The 18132-nt window shown below is 39.4% G+C and overlaps 2 protein-coding genes across 3 annotated transcripts in view; both read left to right on the forward strand.

The window, feature by feature from the left end:
- The first annotated feature begins 2625 nt into the window (after positions 1-2625).
- card9 (caspase recruitment domain family, member 9) lies at positions 2626-10963 on the forward strand. 2 transcript variants are annotated; one of them, XM_076288948.1, is made up of 12 exons: positions 2626-2902; positions 2988-3125; positions 5552-5877; positions 6286-6441; positions 6550-6696; positions 6938-7063; positions 9163-9348; positions 9449-9490; positions 9591-9630; positions 9746-9855; positions 10138-10202; positions 10747-10963. In XM_076288948.1, the coding sequence occupies exons 1-12, from the start codon at positions 2707-2709 to the stop codon at positions 10847-10849; spliced, it is 1635 nt and encodes a 544-aa protein (XP_076145063.1). In that variant the 5' UTR covers positions 2626-2706; the 3' UTR covers positions 10850-10963. The 2 variants fall into 2 exon arrangements, with proteins under 2 accessions (XP_076145063.1, XP_076145064.1); XM_076288949.1 differs by having other exon boundaries at positions 2627-2902; positions 9746-9843.
- A 2472-nt stretch (positions 10964-13435) lies between these two features.
- Positions 13436-18132, forward strand: part of ccdc180 (coiled-coil domain containing 180) — a 60558-nt gene continuing 55861 nt past the window's right edge. The window contains exon 1 of the mRNA XM_076288360.1: positions 13436-13495. Coding sequence (XP_076144475.1) covers positions 13436-13495 — 60 coding nt within the window. The remainder of the gene's footprint in view (positions 13496-18132) is intronic.

Below are 18132 nucleotides of genomic sequence, written 5' to 3' on the forward strand. Positions count from 1 at the left end.
GTGACTGAACTGTAAGGGTGAAACCGTTTGAACATTACTATAATCCAATGATTGAACTGTAAGGGTGCCAACAAATGTGGTTATGACTTTGTGCAGATATTTGCATTGCACTGTACTTCTAAATCCTGTGTCCCCTTTGGCAATAAGATCTCCAAACTAGCCTAGTCAATCAGGCTGGAAGTCCTAGCAGTCCCTCAACTTTTATGGCAAAATAGTTCATAGTTTATTCTGACCATATTAGTAGATTTTAGAGTTTAGAAAGTTGGCTCATTTATGAGAGCTGTAAACACAGGAAGTGAACATTGACACTATAGTCAGGAGGAAAACCAGCTGAAGTTATTGAGGTTTTTGCATTTTTGGTATTCTTACTGTAGGACATCTAGTCAACATTTCTGGATGATGGCATTACATTTAGGCAGTGGCAAAGTTTATTGGCATATTTCCAAAATGGTTGCCAAAAGAATTATACGAAAAATAAGAATAGCATATCTCGGCACCTAATGGGTCAATTTTGATGGTTCTGTTATCAAATCATAGGTTTTCAGGGATGCTGAGTTCATTTCTGAGGCGAATGAAGAGGTTAGGGGGGTGAAGTTATATTGCAATGGTCCAAAATGCAACCCCCAAAAAATCATTATCTCAAATAAAAAATTGTCTGTTATTCATTTGCTAACTAAAATAGAGAAATTGGTTGTAAAGTTAGTCAAGGTCATTTATCATCTGGAACTAGCCTACACTAGGGCTGCACGAAAATATATAATTGTGATTTATTTGAGATATCGGGATTGCGATTGAAATTGTGCAACTTCAGATTGGTGAGTATGCCTAATGCCTTTCTGCATAACTTAGCTTCGCTTCGTCATTGGTAAACAACCATGGTACGACGCAACTTTCGCTCGAACAACAACCTTGTAACACATGTGTCTATTAAGTGGCGTTGTTTGGTCTAGCAAGTTCCGTCGTTCAAACCACTGTCCACTGTTAATGACGTCAGGCTTTAAATTGATGGTATAAATTAGTCCTGCACATGGATTGGAGTGTAAGGCACGCTTTTGCAAAATTAAGAATTTAATTGAGAATGACTCCTAAATTCCAATTCAGTTATTGAATTTGAATTTAGGTCAAAAACAGGATGTAGCATTACATATCGAATTTGAATTAAAGGAAGCATAATTGAAATTCAATGAAATTAATTTAATGGAGACGCTTTCTATAATTCTGATTTTTTTCACAAGCCTAGTGTAACGGTACACAAAACTTACGGTTCGGTGTGTACCTTGGTTTTGAAGTCACGATATGGTTCATTTTCGGTACAGTAAGGTAGCCTACTCCTAACCTAAACTCACTGGAAATATCACTGATGCACAATGGGAATAGTATTTTGAAACAGTGTTTCTGTGGGAATTCAAACATAGCCAGCAAGTAAAAAAGCCAATTGTTGATTAATGTTAAAGACTGCATTCGGTACACAACTGTACCTAATGTCCTGTACCAACAGTTTGATACGAATACATGTACCTTTACACTCCTATTACTGAACTTTCCACCCATGTTTGTACCAGAAGTGCTGTGCTTCCCAGGTGCATGCTCACCAATAAGAAGTGGCACAGTCAAGGCATAATTATTCTATAGGCCTTTCATGTCACAGATGGGCTACAAAGTCAGTAATTTAAGAATTGCCCTACAATAAGGGTGTCTCCAATTTTAGATTCTAATACCATCCTAGCCACATCCTGGATACCGTCCTCTAGCAACATCCTGGATACCAGCCTAGCCACATCCTGGATGTGCAGCCAAGCCAATGTGTGTGTGACAAGCATAGTCTAGAAGGTGTAGACTTTAAAGAAATATGCAATTTAGTCTGTTTCATTAGTTTTACCATATCACAGGCAAAATATATAAGCTGTATGTTTGGCTCACCTATACAATATTACAATAAACTAGTGTTAATGAGCATACTGAGTGTAGGCTTTTAAAGAATATATAGTGTAGGTGGTTGAATGACCTTTCCCTTAATGCTAGAGGATAAAATGTAGATAGCAAGTGAATAACAAACTCTGACCATTATTCATTTACATAATTAAATGTTTTTATTGCATTTTTGGGCTCGAAATTACTTTGAAGCTTTGAAGTAGCCAGCCACAATCCCTCCTTTTCCTTTTCAATTGGGCAACTCCAGCCTACCACCAAGCTTCTGATTGCCATCTCAGACCCCTGAACTCTATAAACCAGTTAGGTAGGCGCATGTTCGTGAAAGGGCATAGGAATCTACCTTTAAGTATTTTTTCTCAGAATAAATTTGTATCACTAAAAAGTTTTTTGTTTTATGATCTCAGCTAATTCACCCAAAGGTGTTTTGTGTTCACTTTTTTTTACAAGGGGTTTCAAAAACTGTGGAGGGGACCAGATAATATTTCTAAATATGAATATTTCTTTATTGATCAAGTTTACTCACATTCACTATATCATTGACATAGTGGGTCAGCAGGTGTCTTTCACAGGCCTTTATTGTTTTGACCGTCCAACTGTCATGAAGGGAAATGTGAAAACAGAAATAACCTTTTAAAGGGAAGTCCACTCTTGCCCAATAAATCTACACTTCCTCTTTTGGGGCTACAGCTGGTTTTCTTTTGAATGGATGTTGAATGTGCATAAATAGCAGTAAACCTTTTGACCAGGCAGTATTGCTCTTATGGTACATCGAACATGACAGACACTATACATGTTCTGGATCTGGAAGATGATTGCTGGTCTCAGCTTGAAGATTATAGGCTTCTGCTTATCAAGACCATTGAGCCAACCCGAATCACACCGTATCTGCGGCAGTGTCGGGTACTGAGCAGCGAGGATGAGGAGCAGATTTATAATGATCCCAATCTTGTCATCCGAAGACGAAAAGTTGGTAAGTTGGTTGATGGAGATTGGAGGTATTTTGTTCTCTCATTTCTTCAGTTGTGTCAAAAATGTTAAGTTTTGTTTGATTTTAGGTGTATTACTTGATATTCTCCAAAGAACTGGCACTAAGGGGTATGTTGCGTTCCTGGAGAGCCTGGAGATAGACTATCCTCAACTGTATCAAAAGATCACAGGGAAAGAGCCTGCGCGTGTCTTCTCCATACTAGTTGGTGAGTGATTGCTAATCTGAATTTAAGTGGTTGTAGTCGTAAACACTTTTAGTATAAATAATCCATCATACTGCTTGAAACTGTGCTGGCAAAGTTGTCTGTGAATAGCAATGCTGACATACTGAATACATCCCTCACTTCATGATTACATGGTTATGGAGTCATATATTGTTTGTGATTACATTAATCCAGAAGGCAGAGGGCATTGAAATCAAGTAGATCTCTCGGTCTGTCTCTGTGTGTTACCCTGGAAAATCCAGAGTTCTCGCAAGAGCACAATTTGAATTGTCTCTGCGAGACCCTCTGGCAATGACTAATGATGCACGTTACTTGTATAGCGGGCCAAAGGCGTGCTAAACAGGTGATAGTCTTAGTGTTATCCAATTGTGTCGAAGTTTGGAATCAGTCAGTAAACATTGGTCGCATAGTCTTATCCAATTGCGTGCAGTGAGATTTTCAAATGCACGCTTGGTGCCGCCCCTCGAGTTGGGCCATTACATTATTAATGGCCAGACCCTTAATCTTTCTTTTCTAATCTCTAGGCTATCTGTGTGTATCCATTCACATCAAAAGCACTGGGCCCGGTTCCCCCCAAAGCATTGAAGCCTAAGTAGCCTAGGTCATAAAGTCCCTCTTACGAACGTCCGATTTGCAGACTATCCCGAAACCATCGTTGCTAAAAAATGTCGTCTAAACATGCGTAGATCTACAATTGGTCTAGACTGCTCGTTAATGTCTAAGAGCCTCGTAACAGGTAGCCTACTTCTCACTGAGGTCACCAGCAGGACATACAGGGAAATTACAACTAATAATAATTATCCAACCTACGTTACCTTTCTTTATGATATTTACTTGTAATTAACAATATTTTAGTGTGCAAAATAGCATACATTTAATGCTCATGATGTAATTAAAACTGACAAAATTGCAATTAAACATTGGCCGAATTAGCCTAGAAATCTAGACAAACCCTAACGGCAGCAAATGTAATTCGCAGCCAGGGTAGTCTGGCAACTCTCCGTTGGCTTGCGAGCTGGAAAAACCAAACTTCGGTCAGGCCAATCACATCGTGTATAGAGTCGGTGGGCGGACTTAACATAATGACGGCAGAGTTGTGACGGTTCCACATGAATTCCCTGCTACTTGAAAACAAAGAAGATGGATGCTGCTCCTGGCAAACACCGCGACTGGAGTAAAGCTTTTTTTAAGTTCGTAAAAGTTTGATCAAGTAGCTAGCCAACAAGCTCCGCTGGTGGGAAAACACATGGGACTCATGAGTTGTAGCGCTATCCTATTGCGTGCAGAGGGAATTTGAAAGACAACCATTTATCCCGCCCCTCGGATTGAGCACTGCCAATGGTGAGTTCACAGACCCTACATCTTGAGGTGGGTCTGGCTCGTCAGGCTATGGCAGAAAAGTTTCTGATAATCTTTGTCTAAGTGTAGGGTTATTCTTACCGAGCAAATATTCAGATTTAAACAATAATGCATGTAAATATGTTAACATATATTTAAATAAGACTGTGACGCATTAGGCAGTATATATAATATATACTGTATATATAGCACTTAAGACTTTGCCCTTAGAGCCCTCTGAGTCAGAAAGCAGCTTTTAATGGTCCACCCATTTGTAAATAAATGATAACTATTAATATGACAACGCTATGATAAATTGGTGGTTGTTATTATGTAATTATGAAGCAATAACACATATAAAAATGGCCAGAGTGACGCATAACTTACCATAACCTCTTTTTTCAATTGTGGTTCCATGGTATTCTTTCATGACTTTCACATACAGTAAGCAATGACCCAAGAGAGGATTACTGTGCAAGAATGCAAGACAGTATTTCCCCAGCAATTATCTGTGATCTGTTTTTTTTTTACTTAACTGAGAACTTCTTCTCTCTGGACTCCCTTTCTCTGTCAGTTATTTAACATTTTCCAGTTTGTGATTACAAGTGACTGTTTTGGAAAAATGTGCTACAGTATGTAAATTAAATACTTACTTACTTACTTACATCCTCACACACTCACACAAACATTCTGGTCATTTTCATTTTCAGCCTGTTTCTGTGCGGCTTAGTAATGTATGACAGAAAGTTATCTTCACAAATAAAATGAGCCTAGTGGTTATAGCTACTGAATACATGCATACTGGCCTCCAGAATCCATGTGCCCCAGTACCGAATGGGACCTTAATCAGGCCCAGGGGTTAAATTACAACAACCTAAAACTAAATAGAAATGGAATTCATGAAATGAAAACTAATTTGAAACTAATGAACCCAGTGGTGGAACTAGAACTAAACAGGAATCTAGAAGGAATGAAAACGGATTATCAAAATTAGGGAAATTTGGAAATGGGAAAACTGTTGTAACTGTTGTACCTTATAAACCAAGAGCATCATTTGTCTCTTCTCCAAGATGAAGCAGGTGAGTCGGGCCTTACACAGTACTTAATGAGCGAGGTGACACGTTTGCAGAAGCAAGTGGAGGAGGAGCGGAGACGACATCAGGAGGCGTCCAAGCGGATTGCAATATTAGACGACACTGTCAGGGAGCAGCAGGTGCGAGAGAAGGAACTCCGGAAACAAAAGGAACGTGTTCAACGCTTGCGAGAGGAACGTGACCGTCTGTGGGATGAGATGCGCCAACTGAAGGATGAGAACTACAGTCTGATGCATGATATCACAAGGCTGAGTGAGGAAAAAAACGGTGCACTCATGAGTAACCGAGACTTGCAACTCAATGTGAGAACCTCAATATATTTGGTCCCAGTGGCGTTGTGTCCTTTTAAGCTAGTTGAGCATGTGCCATCATAGATTTTTAATATCTGGATCTTTTACGTTTCAAAATAATCCTTCAGAAAGCCTTTGAATATTTCCAATTTAAGGCAATTGCATCACTGTTGTTCCTTAGGAAGGAACTCAGTTTCCCCCGCTCTCATTATGCCCACCCCAAAAACTGGCTTGCACAATGCCCCTGTTTGGGCCACTAACTGTAACTAGAAATTGTAATTGTAACTACAGATGTTCATGTACATCAACAATCCTACTTTAATAAATGTTATGTGAGCTCATGTAATGGAAATGGGAATGAGACGTCTTTATCTTATTCTACTACTTAAAATTTGGTGACTACTCACATTTTTTTTCCAGATTGAGAAGCTTAAGCACAACTTGATGAATGCTGAAAGTGTCTCTGAGATCCAGCGCAAGCGTACAATTACCCTTAAAAAAGGCACAATCCGGAAACTTCAGAAAGAGAATGACCATCTCGCAGCACGCCTTCAAGAGATGGAACATACTAGACAGGTTGACCATGCCTTTAATTGTATACAGTACATATAATGGGAGTTTTTTTTAAGCAATACTAGAAGGATGTCCCCACATAATGGTCAGAATTACTGTATGTTACTATAGGAACCAACAACACCTGATGAACAAGAAATGAGCCGTCAGGTAATGGAAGACTACAAGCAGCACGCTCACATACAATACCAGGAGCTTGTGAACAGCCTCTGCACATTACGTAAAGAGCTTAAGGAGGCTGAACAGATGTGCAGCAAGGTTAGCCAGCCAGCTCTTTCCTGTGTTTTGTATCAGTTATGTTAATATAATATATATAAAGTTATATCAGTATGCATATTTATTAGGTCATATTGTGCAAACTCTGGACTGAAATCAAAATATGGTGTTGTGTTGTGTACAACTGTGAGATTGAGACTTAATAACATGGACCTCATCTACCTTTTAGTTTAGAATTTGGAATGATGATGGAGGAATGTCTAATTATCTGCTCTAATTCTAGTACTCTGAGGAGAAGGAAGTTCTTGAGCTCAAGAATACCATGTTGAGGAAAGACTCCCGAATGTACCAGGATCGCATGGAAGACATTTTAAAGCAGATGGAACAAGTCATTGAGGAGAGGAATAAGGTAAACATTTATATTTAACAATCATTTGAGAATTGAAAGCCTACAGTTTCATGAAGTGCTACTGCAAGAGAATATTTCTACCACACAAACATTTTGTCTTGGTTGCAACATTTAGTATAACAACAGATCCCCTTTGCTAATGGTGTTAGAGGTTTTATTTTCAGCCAGCCTGCACATTGTTATAGTACATGTGTGTACTATAGTGTGTACATGTGTAGAGTGGACAAGATTGTTTTTTGATGGTGAACTAGGCTAGCTACAGAAAAGCTTTGTCAACTTTAGTATATATCTATAAATTCTGTCATTAACATTAGCATATTATTTTAGCCAGTTGTATGATGTATGCATTAGCCCATAGGCTACAGTGCAGTATCTCTTCGCTTCACATAGTCTTGAAATAGTCTTCTTCTCTTAACTAACCCATGTCTTGCCAGACAGATATGCCATGAGGAAGTAGTATGCTTTTAGTTCTATTCTGTTAGTTCTAATCTTCTTCCTTGTTTTACTGATCACATTAGGCCCCTTCGCACTGTTGGAACTTTTGCAGTTCCTAGAACATACAGTTCCTTGAACCCCTTATTTCGAACATTTGGACAGCATGGACCTTGTGATTAAAGAGTTCCTCTGACCACAGTTCCTATAGCTATTTGAGCTCTTACTTTGGGGTAGGATCTTCTTCTTGTGCATAGGAACCATGACTGATCTGCATGAGAAGGCAGTAAAAGGACCATTTAATTAAATTAAATGAAACATAAAAACTGCATGACAAAGCTACAGAGACTGACTACTGTCATGCAACAAATGCCTTCTGGACAGATGGAAATGTGATGAGATGACAATGCTGACCGTTTCAGTACCTTATGTCCATATAGGTTATAATTGGGTTACGATGTGTGATTAGTCATCTCAGAGTTCCTACTGTGTGCGAATGCAAACAGAAAAAAAGCCCTAGAAACTGTGTAGCCACTCCTCTCCAGAACTGTGTTGCTAGAACTGTTGCGTCCTAATGCACCTCTTGCTCATACATGCAGAGCGGCTGACTGACAGCAAATTCTCAATTCAGAATAGGTCTGAACACTGGTGAAATTAAAGGGAAATTCCGGTATTTAGCACTTTGAGTCCCTTTTCTGGTTTGTTTTGGATGAACTAGAGTGGACACCGAAATTTTGACGATTGGTCCTGACACAGACAGACAGACAGCGCTGCAATGTTGGAAGACAGTACACATTGGTCGTAGTGTTATCCGATTCCGTCGAAGTCCGAAATCATTCAGAGTAAACATGGTCTAGTGTTATCCAATTGCGTGCAGTGAGATTTTTAAATGCATGCTTGTTGCCGCCCCTCGAGTTGGGCCATTACATTGTGGCCAGACCCTTAATCTTTCTAGATTATCAGGGTCTGGATTTTCCAGGCTACACTTGAACCCATCTTTACAAAGAAGCATAGAAAACTGATTGAAATAAGTTAATTATTTGTGAAATATGTAACTTAGAACCACTACTTATTGAGAAAGTTCCTATTTTCAGTGGTCTGAAAAAGCACACAGTTGCAGCCAAGCAGATGTTTAAAGGCTGTGAAATAAAAATAAAACTATGTGTATGGAAAATATTATGGGAGGGGGATTGTTAAGGCAGATGGTGCAAAGGTGTTTTTTTCCTGACGGATGTACAAATACTGAGGGCATGACAGATTACAAAATAACCCAGAGAAATGAAATGAGTATACACGGTTAGAGAAATATTTTCCACTGGCCATCCCTCCTACTCCCTCTCGTATGCCACCCATATGCATCAAGGAGGATGAGGTAAGAGCTACATTCAGAAAGGCTGCAGGGCCAGACAGGATTAGTAAATAATCAAACTAGGGTGCTCAACAGTTTAGTGTAAACTCAACTGGGTGCTAAATCACCATAATCATGCTGAAGACAGGCGTCTAGCCGTAACGTCTGTGGAGCGATTTTTAAAAAGTTTTTTAAAAGGAACTGAGGGTGCCATCTTTTATTCACAAAGTGTATTCAGACAAGGTGAGTCCTGCTCTGTCGAGTCATTGTCTAACTTAGCAAAACCAAAAATTTTAAACGTTTTTTTCTATTGAAATAGGCAATGTCAACTAGAGAGGAATACCACAAGGAGATTGCACAAAACCTTCAGGATAAGGACCAGTATCGCAAGCAGATCCGTGAGCTGGGGGAGAAGTGTGATGAGCTGCAGGTCCAGCTTCTGCGCACCCAGGGAGAGGTTCTATCATTACAGAACCAGCTAAGACGACAGCACTGCACTTACCAGGTTTTCATTCAGCCCCTTCTGGTGTCTGTTTTTGATTAAGCATACAGTATTAACATATTTAATTTGTGTGTACATCAATAATACAAACAGATTTCCATAGGCATCAGACTTTGAGGACAGTTCCTTGGCAAGCTCTTTTGAGGTAAGACACACTTTCTTTTCCCCTGAATGATTCTGGAAGGTTCCTGTAGCTAATAACCAAGCTATGATAACAGTGGAATTGTTTTACATTTGCTCAACAGTTGAGAAGCCAGACAAGTGAGGAAGAGGGCTTAACTAAAGGTCATTGTTCTTCCGTTTCACCTTTGTGCATCATGAAACAATTAAAAAAAAAATATATAAAGGGATTTTTACTGGTTGTGTAGATTTCAGTATGCACTGATTTGTGTTTTTGCAGCCAAAAATGAATCACAGTCTAAAGCATCAGAGGAACATGATGTTTGCAAAACGGAGGATGGTGGTCTTCCTCAACACAAGAAAGCAGATGAAGATACAGTAAGATGTGATGTAATCATGTCTGTTACATTTTCCTGTGTGTATCTATACTTAATGCAATACTCCGTCCAGTTGTTTAAAAGTCATTTGATCAGATTTTTTGATAGGATCAAATTGTTTTCTGATTGAAAAAAAAGGGTTCTGGATTAGATCATGTAATTCAATCTTGGCTTAGTTTTAAACTAAAAATCCGATAGCACTTTTAACCTACATATGTGAGAATCCTTGTTCAGACTTTTCATGAACATCACTGAGCCTCTGCACCTTATAGTTTTAAATTGATTTACTTTCCAGGACAAGATGTTAAAAGAAGAACTGCCTTATAGCTGTAGACCAAGGGCAAATTTCTACTACAGAAGGTAATCACTACCATATCATCTTACACCTTAAAAACTGTGTCTTGTTTAACAAGGCCGAGTTTAATAATTAGAGTTTGAATTTGAGATTAACATGCTTCAGTCTTGTAAAATCACATTATTCGTTTATACATCTCTATACTCTATCTGAAACACTCTGTGACAGGATTGTATTCTGGGACCTGTAAATGTGTTACTGCTTTGGAATTGGGCCACAGATCCACCCAAAACAAACATACCTGGACAATAGAATAAAATTGATACGCATAATTGGGCCCCTTAATGGATATCTGGAATATTGAAGGATGCAAAACAATATATTTCTAAAATATTGCAAATAAAACATTTTTGACCCATGTTACACATTAGAATGGGTAAGCATAGCGTGCACATTAAAGGGTTAAACTTAATGAAAAGTTCTTCCTGTACACTGTCAGTTGATTAAAAATGTAATAATATTTTTTTAGATGTTGTGCCTTATATGACTCATTTTATGTATCTATGTTTATTTCTTCCATGCATGTTCCATAAATCTCTTTCTAAATAGAAAACGTGCTGTCAGGGCAAAACCCGCAGCTGATGTACATGCTCCATGTCAGCTGGAGCACACCAGTGGAAGTGAGAATAGTGACACGGATGGATTCGGATGACAAAGATTGGGACATAAGCTTCCTGTTTAAAGTACACAGTTAATGTCAACTGATCATTTATGCATGTTTGAGTTATGTTTACTGTTCTATTATTAAATGGTGGTAAACATGCAATGTAATGTGTCATTCCTTGACTCTGCAGTGGATGGTGTCAGTCTGTGCGTTGCCTGTTTCTCAAACTTTTAGCAGGTGTATTGGCAAGTAATATATCAGACAATATGATGACCACTTCTAGTACATTTGGTGGATCTTGAACTCAACAATATTCCACTCCAATCGCTCTGAGCATACCCTGATAGCACAGGGGCGTTGAATCCACGTTGAATCAACCTCCGCCGCTTCAAACAAACGTGGATTCAACGCCCCTCAACGCCCCTTTGCTATCTGGGTAGCATACCCTTGCACTTTGAGACATTCACAGATTCGGAATGCTGTCGGAATAGTCTTCTTTACGCAGTGTCTCTAAGCATTCACTCTGGGCACTACAGCTGAGTGAGACCGGTAGGAATATCACCATCCTTTGCATGTAAACAAACACAAATATAAAAGTAAAATAAGTTTAAGAAAAAAATTAGATCATGGTAATTAAGTCACATCACACCAGTCATCAGTCAGATTAATACAGCAAAGAGGTGTAAAGTTTGATTGCTATTTGAAGGAATGACCTTCTGCGTCTCTCAGAGGAACAGAGGTAGACGGTGACTTCAGCAGACCACATAAAATGGCTGCAATTAGGGTGTTTGAGGTAAGTTAGACAGTTGAAGACATCAGCAAATTGCATAGCCTACAGTCGGCTAGTTCTTTTTGGGGCATTTTTGTCGATAAGACAATTAAGAGCGACAGAAACAAGTGGCGGATAAAAAAAAAAGACTGGAATCAGGAAAATTACCATGGATTAGGTTAATAGTTATGATAATTATGACCTAATCCACATGCCCAAATTAGGCCTATCTGGCAGTGCCACCTGTTTTCAAAGTCATCAAAACAAGCAACAACAGCCTTCATCAAAACAAGCAACAACAGCCTAGGCATTATTTTTATCTGACCCCAACAACAGGATTTTGCATTTCTTTTAATTTAATGGCTATGGTTTCATCACTGTACACAGATGAGTCACACACCAAAAGGGAGTTGGCTGAAACTCCCTCTCACAAATGACATCGGGTCACATCAAAGAAGACTATAGGCTACTCTGAGCCTTTCTTTTACTGTCTATGCTCTGAGCCAGTGTTTCTCAAACTTTTTTTCTGGGGACCCACTTTTTAAAAATGACAGACTATCGCGACCCAACTCGTGACTGTGGTAGTTAACAAACTAGATCAGTGGTTCTCAAACTTTTTCTTTCATTCCCCACTTTGATCAAGGGGCCATTCTCGAGCCCCACCTGTCACTCATCGCTCTAAGAAAGTGGTAGGTCAAGCTTAAAATTGTCAAATTTATTGAAATAATGACAAGTTCTAAATATATCCTCTTCAACAGAGTTAAAATCAGCTGGTGCTGATACACACATATTTCTGTTTTCCAGCATAGGCTATTTTACAGCATTGTACAATATATTCAATGAAATACCAACATGCTGCATTAAATCCATATCCATAATCCAGTCATACTGAGCACTGCTGGTTGGGAAATATTTTTGAAATAAACTTTGCAGGGATGTGATGTAGCCTACTGTTTAATACATGGGATCACAAGAGTGGCTCCCAATCAGACGTCTCAGCGATTTCGCTCAGAAATCTCAAAGGCATAATACTGTCGCGATCGAGGCGCCTGTCCCAATACTCAAGTGTTTTTGGTGAATGCAGTAGCCTAATCTTATTTGCTAGGTGAGGTAGGTGCTTGTCTTTGCCTTAAACTGGACATTTAACTCAAATGTATCGCTAAGATATATCAAATATATCGCTAAGATAGGCCAGCTTCGTCAAGAAATGTTCATTAGTGAACGTGCTTGCAGATTCAAACATGCGCTCTTCCTCCAAGAAGAGGCGACTCGGAGCTCAAACACGCGCGACAGCACTTTACCTCGGGAAAGCCACCTTGCCTCGCTGTGAAACAGTACAGCCTTTTGGTCAGCTACCATCTCTTCGCAAAGTGCGGAGAATAGACGCGCTTTTAAGGGCCGGGTTTTGATGAAATTCACCACTCACAACAACGTTCAAAATCTCATGTAGGTCGAGACTAACTAAGCTGCCTTGACACGAGCGCTTCCCTGTGAATAACACAGTGCGTCCATTGCGCATCGGGTGCTACCTGGGCCCAGGCTACAGATAACAAAATAATTTTTAAAAAACTCCTGTTTTTCACGTCAGTTCGCGCCCCACCTGGCATGTCTCCGCGACCCAGTTTGAGAAACGCTGCTCTGAGCACACAGCATTACAAACTTGGGAGGGAAACCACGTGCTTCACTGTGTCTGGCTACAAAGTCAGCGTCGACATGGCAACGAGTATACACTGCGAATAGACATGCAAACCGGGCAAGTACATTGAGGACTCCACAAACTGTTAGCTGATTAACCTCATGATCAAATTACTCTAATATGACAAGTCATCTCTTGTGGGAATTTGGATATCGGATAACGTTAGATGATGGCCGAAACCCGGGTCATCCCGAGTGGAGAAGTGTACCGGCAGATGTTTGATGCGCAGGTAAGTTTAGGTTAACGTTAGCATGGACTTGCAAGTTACGTTAAATTGTATGAACCATAAACTGTTCTATACAGTCTATAGTATGAACTTATAGCATTCAGCTATATTATAAAGATTATAGCATTGTCTTTCTAGGTAATTCGGCTGCCTGAAAAAAATGCATTTTGCTATTAGAATGTGCTAATAATGTTCGACACTATCGCTAGTGTGCAAGGACGTCGACTGTTCTGCCACCTGGTGAATTTCCTCATGAAACAGCTGTTAACCAGTGTTGGGCAAGTTACTTCAAAATCATAATGTATTATGTATTACTTATTACTGTCTTTTAAAAGTAATTTGTTACATTATAATATTACTGTCTCTGAATTGTAAGGCATTACACTACTATTGCATTACTTTTAAGTTACTTTCACCAAAATATCTAGAAATATGGATTTGCCATTCTAAATGCAGTTTATTACGCTCAATGCAGCTTGCTCTTCCAATGGAGGGAGATGTGGTTTAGCATAATGAGTGAGCTAGGTTTAAGGCTAACAACAGTAGAATGCAATAGGCGCAGTGCTCATGATGCAATACAAGGAACATCATAGTCAGAATTTTGTTAAAAACCGTCAAAAAGGTCAAAGTCTGCTAAATTGTGATAGAAATACTGTAACTTTAAGGCCTAGGCCTACTCATTAAAATCAATAGAGAGCCTACTATATTGTAAATCAAAGCTTAAAGGAACCGTATGTAAGATTGTGGCCAAAACTGGTACTACAATCACTTTCAAATTACTGTAGAGCGGTGTATCCCCTTCCCCTCCCCTCTGACTGGCAGAGTTGGCAACCGGATGACGAAACACTACTGACTTTGTGATTAGTAGATAGGTGGAGGGTGGCGCATTAGGCCAAAACACAACATGACAACATCAACATCAGTTGAGGGCTGCAACTTCACTTTTTAAATGACAATATCCTGGCCAGACTACTGTTGTCAGTGATATAAGTATTTGAAATGAACATGATATCTTTTTTTTTTTTTTTTTAAGTATATTTTTTGGGCTTTTTATGCCTTTAATTAGATAGGACAGTGGAGACTGACAGGAAGTGAGTGGGAGAGAGAGTCGGGGTGGGATCCGGAAAGGACCACGGGGCGGGAATCGAACCCGGGTCGCCGGCGTACGGTGCAGGTGCCCCAGCCAGTCGCGCCACTGCTGGGGCCATGAACATGATATCTTAATGTCTAGTGACATATCAGGGCAATTTTATGATTCATTGAAATACATTTTTTACATACGGTTCCTTTAATAAAGACATGTCAAGATGGTGGCCTGCTGGCCATTTCGGTGCCCTAAGTGAGTGGCTTTGAGTGAGTGACATTTAAATGATAACTCAAACACTCAAACACCTGTGAGTTTTTAAACATTAATTTCTGAAGAAATTATGTTTTACCTATAAATGGTGCACTGTCACTTTAAGAGCATTGATCTTTACGTTGTCATAATGCCCTATTGCCAGCTCTTGTTTAGGCTACAAGCCTTATTTGTTTGAGTTACATTGATAGCACAATATTAACAATAATATGCACAATGTTAAGTTGTTTGAAGCAACCTTCATTGCTTTGGAAATGGAAGTATGCAATGACATGTTGCTTCACATTTCGTTTTGCGAATACAAGTGAATTATGAGCCTGGTATCCACCTAGCTATCTGAATGGAATGCGTTTCAGTCGACTCAGCATATCATGTGCTTCATGTAGCCTAAATGCTTGGAAAACGAATTATTGAAGACCCACCAATTCTAGTAGGCTACAACGTGGTGATTGAGAGAACCCAAAAGGTATCAAACTTGCATGTAACATCGTGTTAGTGCATTTTGACATTGTAAACGTTATTGATGAAGAGTGAAACGCAGTTTGCAATAAAGCTACTATTCATTGGTTACATTTGGGTGCCCCCTCTGTCCTTTGGTGCCCAACGCAAAGTGCGTGATGGTGGTGGGAGCGGTGGCACTGCCAGGCTACACAATCTTTTTCTGCATTTCTATCCCGTTATTCTCTTCAATTCAAGTTCACAGCACAAAGCTGACATGCACAACAGCATAGTTTGTGTTTTATCAAGAATCAAAAAGATTAGCGTGGCACTACTTTAGATGTTTCATTAATTTACTTGTGCTATTTCGCGAGGCATAGTGAGATCTTTCGGTTTCGCACACAAAGTGCACTAACTATTATGTTCTTCATAGCCTTGTCTCTGACAAGCTGAAAATAATGAGCGTAGGCTTATGTCCATCCCGCAAATAGAGTCCGCCTGCGAGTTTGCTGCGAGTTTGCGAGTTTGCTATTCAACCAGTATCAGGAGATAACGTTCTACTATTTTGCGCTGATTTTTTCTCCTCTGTTGTTCTCGCGTGGTGTGGTGGCAAATATGTATCAAAACAAAACACCACTTAATTTCGGGTTAAATGCATTGTAACGCGCGTTACTGAAGTTTGTACCGAGTAAAATATTACCCAATTTTTTTTTGTAATGCCTTACATTACCACGTTACCGCAAACAGCAATATATTACAGTAATTACATTACTTTTGTAACGCGTTACACCCAACACTGCTGTTAACGATACACGTCTAGAATTAGTAGGCCTACTCATGGGTTTCATCCGGTCCCTTTCCACAGGTGTATAAAATCAAGCACCAGATTATGAATGCAGACTGCATGGTGCTTGATTAATAAACCTGTGGAAAGGGACCTGATGAAACCCTTGGCCTAGTATTAGTAGCCTACACAGCAAAAAATAAAGTCTAACCAAGTGTTATTTGGTATTGTTTTTAGTTTGAAGAGACTTGTACTAAATTGTCCTAATGTGGGACACCTACAGTAGCTCCGGTGTGGCTCTTCCCCAAACGAATGAATGTCAGTGAAACTGCAGGACAGACAAAGCTGTATGGGTCCTGTAATCAAAATTGGATGCGGATGTAATGTGTTGCCCACACATTGTAGCCTAGGCCTAATATAGCCTCATTTTGACTTATTAGAACACTGAATTATTTTAATTTGTCTTATCATGACAAATTTACTCAACGCACTGGCAGACAAATTTGCTTGTTTTCAGGACGTCTTGAAAGAAATCAAACTCCTAGTTAAATGATTTTAGGAGAAATAATGTTTGTTTTTGTATTTTGCACTTGGTGAATGATTCAGGACATGTATAACAAAGCTTTATTCAGCAGGCTAGCCTATGAAAATGTAATTTCACATTTGCAACGAAATGCCTGATTGGCTGTCCTATCTTTTCAACACAAAGCCTTAAATGCATTGACTTCTGTCAGTATAGGCCTACCACAAGTTCAATTCAATTCAATTCAATTTAATGAAAAATATGATTTTTAAATAGATTAAAATTGCCATTATCGGGAGTTGTTCACAGCTTCCCCCACTATGCCTGGGCCTCTTGGCTTTTTGCAGGTGGGAAGACATTGATGGGAAGAACATTTAGCCTAGTTATTTAAGCTTACTTCATTTATTTATTCTGTCGTCGTTGATTAGCTCATCATCCCGGGTGTCTGAGAAACATAAGTGTAATATCGTATGCTAGACTAGTATCACACTGAAAGGAGATTGTAGGTAGGCGTGGCCATGCTGCATACTTCCTGCATCCTATTTAATTTAATGTTTGCTCTAGCTTGACTCCTTTATATAGACTTGATTGACTCTGTGTTGGAGGAACTGATAACGTGTGACATCTCACACAATCACACGTGTGACACTAAAACCAATGTAATGCTCAAACATATTTTATTTGCTGTTTATTCGGCTTCAAGGTAAAACATCAAAAATAGCTGTCACTTGTGAAAACACAGATACATGTCTTGAAAAATAATCTGTGAATCTGTAAGAAAGAATCTATAAGGATGTCATTACTCTCAGGTCTGCCTACTTCAGAACACCTTTTTTCACCATTGCTGCCACTTCTGCCAAAGCCTTCAGTCTCTCCATCTCCAGTCTCTGAATCAGTGTGGCTTTCTTTCTTTCTTCATCCCTCATCTCTTTCTCTTTCTCTGTTTTCTGCCTGTCTATCTCCAGTTGTTTTACTTCTTTCTCTTTCCTTTTCTCAGTCGCTTTTTGTCTGTTGGTCTTTTTCTTCCGCTTCATTGAGGTCTCCATTGCTGCCTTTGAACCATCATTTGGCTGATTTTTGCTCATGTCTAATTAAAGGATTATAACACTTGAAGTCATCAAATGATTTGTGCACGCATTGGCATGCCATGACAGTATGTATCCTGAACAACATATAACACACGTTTTTACAAGGTTATCGTAATCACTGGAGGGGTGGCACTCTGTAATCACTGGAGGGGTGTCTCTGGGAAATAGGGGGTCTACAGTAACATTGCAAATGAAACAGAAAACTGAAATTCAGCAGTGGATCGATAATGTTAATAATACTGTGTGAAGACAACTCAAACAATAATCTTTGAGGTTACCTTGTAATGGTGGCAAACATTTCGGTGTCCCATTTCCCACAATGGGAGAGAGGTGATCTGTGTGAGAGTGAAATTAATGGTGAATATACACTCCATGTGTTTTTCAGGCATAGCTTTAAATAATCTGTGAGGTTACCTTTTAAGGGTGGCAAACACTTTGCTGTCACATTTC

This window comes from Alosa pseudoharengus, unplaced genomic scaffold (assembly GCF_046254945.1).
Source record: "Alosa pseudoharengus isolate Yale_2024_CS ecotype anadromous, Long Island Sound unplaced genomic scaffold, YU_APseudo_1.1 YU_APseudo_1.1_scf_17, whole genome shotgun sequence".
NCBI classification, from domain to species: Eukaryota; Metazoa; Chordata; class Actinopteri; order Clupeiformes; family Clupeidae; genus Alosa; species Alosa pseudoharengus.

What these genes read in the sequence shown, in the direction of transcription:
- card9 (XM_076288948.1), top strand. Translation starts at nt 2,707, where the DNA reads ATGACAGACACTATACATGTTCTGGATCTGGAAGATGATTGCTGGTCT. An exon ending in AGATGGAACATACTAGACAG is followed by an intron (nt 6,442 to 6,549) that starts GTTGACCATGCC and finishes ATGTTACTATAG; the next exon opens with GAACCAACAACACCTGATGA. An exon ending in GCAAATTTCTACTACAGAAG is followed by an intron (nt 10,203 to 10,746) that starts GTAATCACTACC and finishes CTTTCTAAATAG; the next exon opens with AAAACGTGCTGTCAGGGCAA.